At 53.7% G+C, this 5815-nt stretch overlaps 1 protein-coding gene across 1 annotated transcript in view; it reads left to right on the forward strand.

Annotated features, from left to right (window-relative positions):
- Nucleotides 1-5815, forward strand: part of PLEKHM2 (pleckstrin homology domain containing, family M (with RUN domain) member 2) — a gene marked incomplete at both ends in the record, with an annotated part of 14001 nt that overhangs the window by 2595 nt on the left and 5591 nt on the right. The window contains 4 exon segments of the mRNA XM_009867211.1: nt 373-559; nt 2566-2625; nt 4920-5154; nt 5430-5511. Coding sequence (XP_009865513.1) covers nt 373-559; nt 2566-2625; nt 4920-5154; nt 5430-5511 — 564 coding nt within the window.

Raw genomic sequence — 5815 nt, forward strand, 5'->3', positions numbered from 1 at the left:
TGTCTTGCAGCTAAAAACGGGAAGCTGCCACTTTTTAGGAAAGGCTCTAGGCTGAGGTCTTTGGAGATCCGGCAATGGGATTCATTCCTGTTGCTCAGTTATTGCAGTTCAGAAGGAGGAGGCAGTTGTGGGGAAACCAGCTGTGGGCATTGCTGGGAATAAAGGCATTGAGCTCCACAAGTGTGGTACAAAATGCTGGCGTCCTCCAGGTAAACACAAAGCCACCGGCTAACTCTTGGCGTTGCAGCGGAGCTGCCGGGTTTTCCCCGAAAGGTGGCAGAAATGGACAGTCAGAGGCCGTCGTTTCAGCTGTGCTAATAACTGTGTGCTGTGACTCAGAGCCTGAGTCGCCTCATGCTCTCTTCTCTGCAGGATGCTCCTTACCTGGACCTGGCACCCTACATGCCAGATTACTACAAACCTCAGTACCTGCTGGACTTTGAGGATCGCCTGCCCAGCTCCGTGCACGGCTCGGACAGCCTGTCCCTCAACTCCTTCAACTCGGTCACCTCCACCAACCTGGAATGGGACGACAGCGCCATCGCTCCGTCCAGTGAAGGTCAGTGGTGTTTGGGGAATGGTGGGGTCGGGGCTGTGTGGTCCCACATCTCCTTCAGCAGAGCCGCTGCACCAGACGAGACGCTGAATGATGGGCTGGAAGGGACCGAAGTAGGATACCCAGCGGTTAGGCTGGGAGTCTCTGCCCTCCCGCCTTGGGATGTGCTGGGGTCGAAGCTGTGGACATCCCCTTTGCCTTGGAGCAGGAGAGAAGGGCTTTCCCTGCTTGTCGCCTCAGGCCACGTTCCCGTCCTTTGGGCTGTGTTTCAGCAAGAACTGGAGAAACCTCTCCACAGGTTGAAAGCCATGCCCACACCTGGATCTGGCTTCCAGGTATGCAGGGCTGCAGAGGACCTTTTTCAGCTGCTGATTTTGCAGTCCAGAGACCAATGTATGTGGTAGGGAATAGTTTCCAGGGTCTTTCTCCGTGTTTGCAGGCTGAGGGAGCGGCAGCCAGTGGTCTCAGAGGCACTGTTCTTTCCTCTTTGTGCATCTGAGCTTGTGTAGCCTGATAAGTTGTCCTCTTATCCGTCTCAGAGAGGGCTGAATGTTCTTGCATGTGTACCTTGTGCCTGCTCCAGGCTGCAGCTGGGAGCTCTTACCCTGCGTGAAGCACGTTCACATGAAGGAGCAGCTTTGCTGCTGCTGTTCCTAATCCAAAACCTAGCCCTGTTCCCTTTTTTGATGTCAGTTTGAACAAAACAAGATCAGGGAATTCTGGAATATAGATGGGGGTGATGTGCTGTCAAATGGATGCAGCGAGCTCGGGACTGAGGCCACATACAGACGGGTTCCCTCAGAGACAAGGGTCTGCCAGTCGCCTTTTATGTGCAAGATAGAAGCTGCAGGCGTTAAAGATGCAGAGAAGGAACGGCCCAGGACAGGCATTCACATCATTTCAGCAAAGGGCTTTGAAGCACGGTGCTGTTTTGGCCTCACCCACAACACCTGCACTCATGCTGTAAGCATGAAAGGGTTTGCTTTTGAGGGCTTGCTTTTGCCAGAGCCACAGCATCGGAGGTGAGTCGGAGACGGCACGAGGAGCCCAGCAATAAAAGTCGCAAGAAGAGGCTTCTCTGTCGCTGGAGGCTGGGCTTAAGCAGCTGTTTCGGCACTTGCTGCACCCCCTGGGCTCGTGCTCCTGTTCCTCCCTTAGCAGAACAGGTGTTGGTGACAGCACAGCTCCCACCTGTCCCCTTGACCGGGCAAAGGGTGTCCCTTGGGTTTGCCTACACTTTCCCGTCTGGTGGGTGGAAGCTTACTGCTCAAGAGACGGAGGGTTTGGAGTAGAGATCCAGGAGATGTTGAAGCTAGATTTTGGGTTTGGCATCATCACAAGCTATTCCATGTGTCCGGGCAGTGGTTGTGATCTGTGTCGCAGTTTCCCCGTGCGTCGAGGGGTTTGGTGTTGATGTGGAAAGGTTATCCTCGTTGTTGTGGGTATTGCCGCTGTTCCTCCAGCGGGGAGGAATCGAACTTCAATCTGTTTCGCTGCTCGTCACTTTGACAAGAGCATCTCGCTACCTAGGGTGGAGCAGGGGATTTTAGGATCAGAGGACAAGTTTTTCCCTTTAATGAGACCCCCTGCCTTTGCAAGTGTTAGTGAGTCAAACATCACGGTACCTATCAGAGGTAAGTGTCAAGTGGGGAAACTGAGGCACAGAGTGATTAAATTTGTTCACAAAGGGGATCGCTGACACCCCTGCCCGTTTTTCTGTTTTAGCTTTGCCGCACCTTGTGTAACGGGGCCTTCGTCCCTCCCTGGTCCCGTCATAGCCCCCACAGCACAAACATCCAGCAGCAACAACCATCACTGCAGCTGGTTTCCATTTGCATCCATGTTCCCTAACTCTTTTCCCATGTGTTTCAGATACTGGTGGAAGATTTGTTTTGTTTCCCTCCTTTCCCATTTCCCTGCCCCAAATCCCCTTCACACTCTCCCCTGTCCCCCCTCCCTCCCCACTACTTGTATTTCTAATCCTGAGTTTTTATCCCTCGTTTTTGTAGATTATGATTTTGGAGATGTCTTCCCAGCAATGCAGGCCATGCCCAGCAGAGACTGGGAAGGTGGGACATACTCATCTGTTACAACATTTTGTTTTCCTCTCTGCATTGCTGCCACCCGAAGCTTGCTGCATGCTCCCCAGTCATTTCTTTAGCAAGTGGCCCCCACATCTTGATGGAATTCGGTAGAGGCAGAAAAGGAGCGAAAAAAGATCCCCTGAGGTGGGAGGTTGTGGGTCTCATCTGTGAGACAACATGCAAAAGCTTTCCCCAACTCCTGGCCGTATGTTCCGGTGCAGAGAGAGAATTTTTCCTGCCTCTGACCGTGCCTGTGTGTCTTCTAGATGCGTCCGCCCCGGGCACGAGGCTGGAATTTCGAGCACAGTTCTGCAGCTGCCTGATACTTTACGACCTGTGTCGATAAAAGACCCTTTATACCACGTTACAAAAGAAAAGCTGCAAAATCAGCCCCACCGTGAAGCCGCAGCCGGGGATCAGTGGCCGGCGGAAACGAGCCTGGCGTGCTGGGTGGCCTTAGGCCGGAGATTTCCTCTTTGGGGTAAAGCATGCCGAGTGCTGACTGAAAAACTGATCCACCTTCATTGACTTCCCGAAAGCCCTGGAAAACAGCTGAATTAATTCTGCTTTCTTTAATTTTGGGCCTTTTGCCGGGATTAATTTGCGAGGTTTTGTTTTCCTTGGGCCCTGCTGTCCTGTGTCAAACATCCAGCACATGACTCTGCTCAGTTTGGGTCACTGCACTTCTGGGTTTTTATTTATTTTTTATTTTACCACTTTTAAAACCAACTTGTCAGCTATGTCTGACCTTTATGGTCAGAAGCACGTGCCCATTTTAGAGGAACTTGTTCTTCTTCCTCCACTGCGTAACCTTCATGTCATGGGAGTAGGAGACCTCTCTGCTTTACCCCTGGAGGAAATACACCCACACTCTGTCCTTCACAGCCAAAACCCGAGTGGAGCCGTGGCTGGTACCACCTGAGTATTTGGGAAAATTCTGCCTGAATTCCATGGGGATGGGGATGGGGCTCTAACACACTCCCTCTCGTTTTCTTTCTCACCCCATGCGCTGAGGTCACTGGGCACTGAGCAAACCTCAGCCGTAGCAAATTTTTCATCATAACCGCCCTGCCAGGTGAGCTCACTGCAGCGTTCCTTGTCGTTTGTGCACGGAGCAAGAGTTTAACAAAGTTGAGGTGATTCCTCATTGTCAGCAAATGCATTTTGGGGTAAAATTCTGTGTTACAGACAAAGACTGTTTTGTCTCGACAGAACCAGCAGGGTTCAGGCTAAAGGAGTGATGTTCGTTCTGATGACGCAGGTTGAGATGGCTTTTAAATGTTTTATTTTCCCTTTAATGTCACCATTAAAAACCCACCCGATTTACTCGCCACGGTGGAGTTCACAGCCTCCGTGCCGTGGGGTGGGCGTTTACAGAACAAAAGCAGCCGTTTGAAATTGGCCTTCGCAAAACTGCCTTGATTAGATGTTTTTTGTAAGAAGTTTCATTTCCCTACTCAAAACTCGTGCCCCCGAATCAGGCTGACAGGGGCTTCAGTTTCCGTCAGAAGGGGTCTCCCTGCTTAGCAAGAGGGTCCCAACTGGCTTTGGGAACGAAGGGTGCCGGAGAAGAGGAGTTCACGCGTAACCTTCCTTTAACCGTGGTTTTGTGGATGGATGATTCCAAGCATGGCTCCCGTAGCCCTTCACCACTGCTCCTTTTCCCTCTGGAGACTAACACGGGCCAAGCCTGACTGCGCAGCCGCTCTCCTCGGACCCTGGTGAATGCTGTGTGCCCCCTCCTTGACACTTCAGCCCCCGGTGTGTGCCCCACACAAGTGGAGAAAAGCAGCCGGCTACGTAGGCTGGCTCTGTTTCTGCCCTTCCAAGCGAGCGAGCGTCTTCCTGCAGCCCTGTCGCAGGGGAGAAGCAGCGATGTGGGGCAGCAGCCTCGTTAGCTCGCTGTCGCCTCGCTAAGGAGCAAGACCCCTGGAGTTCCTTCCCGAGGATGTTTCCTCTACTTAATCCAGCTGCCGGCCTCTGGGTGACTTGAGCTGTTGTTTCCAGGCGTTCTCTAAATCGCAGCAGCTGCGAAACGCAGAGCGATGCCGGGTTGCGTGCTGGCCTCTCTGTCCCTCCTCGCAAAGAGCCTGCTGCCCGCAGCGATCTCTGAAGCTAAGCTGGTCCGACAGCGCTCTGCCGGTGCCTGGGATGGTGTCACTTGTGAGCAACGCGGTGACCACGTAGTGCCCCGAGCCCCCAGTGCGCAGCTTTTGCTTGATTCGATCTGGTTGCCTGAGCTGACGTTCATCCCGCTTTTCCCTCCTTTGCCTTTGCAGATGGAGACCTCACGGACACGCTCAGCTGCCCGCGCTCCACCACCTCTGAGGCCAACGGCGGCAAAGCCTCCACGAAGAGCCCGACGCAGCGTCACAACCCCTTCAACGAGGAGAAAGCTGATGCACCGTCCTCCGTTGAGACCACGCCGGTGCACACAGCTTCTCAGGAGAAGGCAGAAGCTACTCCCGAAGGAACGGACCAGTCCGAGAGCTGCACGGAGCTGGAGGTCATCAGGTAGGGACAGAGCTGCCTGTCCTGGAAATATGTGCCTTAGCATCCTTCATCTCCAGAGGTTAGTGATGTGCCGCCCCTTCTAGCCTGACGGATGAGAAGGTGGCTTTATACCTCCAGACACCAACTGATGCTCTGTAGGCATCAACAGAGCTGGTCTCTTGGGTCTGTAGAGCTACAGGCTGGCTCGACGGCCACACCTTTGCCCTGCAGTCGATGTCCGAGAGCTCAGAAGCAGCTGTGGGGTTTTATCTGAAGCTTTCTCTGGCTGGTGGCAGGTTTGCAGCAGCTCTGGGTCTCAGATCTCCTCTCTCGTCCTTCATCTTGTTTGTCAACGAGTTGAGGCTAAAGCCACCAAGGGTGATGCCTCCACAGACCTGCTGGCCTGCATTTGACTCTTGCACAGGAGATCCCCAGGGGTGCCTCGGAGCCCTTAACCCAGACAGAGAGCTCAAGGCTCTGTCTGCTCGCACCCAGGGATGGGGTCATCCCAAAACCAGCCCAGCTGGTTTGTTCTTGCACCCTGGATTTCCTGGGAGGAGCAGAGGAGCTGGCTTACACCTCGTCTTGCTCTCTGGCACACATGTGGGGAACACCGCGTTTGCTCCCTGAGGAAGTGACCTGGCAGCAGTTTGGGTGCCTTGGGAGGCCCAAACACTCCCGC

Source organism: Apaloderma vittatum, unplaced genomic scaffold (genome assembly GCF_000703405.1).
Source record: "Apaloderma vittatum isolate BGI_N311 unplaced genomic scaffold, ASM70340v1 scaffold22843, whole genome shotgun sequence".
Classification (NCBI taxonomy): Eukaryota; Metazoa; Chordata; class Aves; order Trogoniformes; family Trogonidae; genus Apaloderma; species Apaloderma vittatum.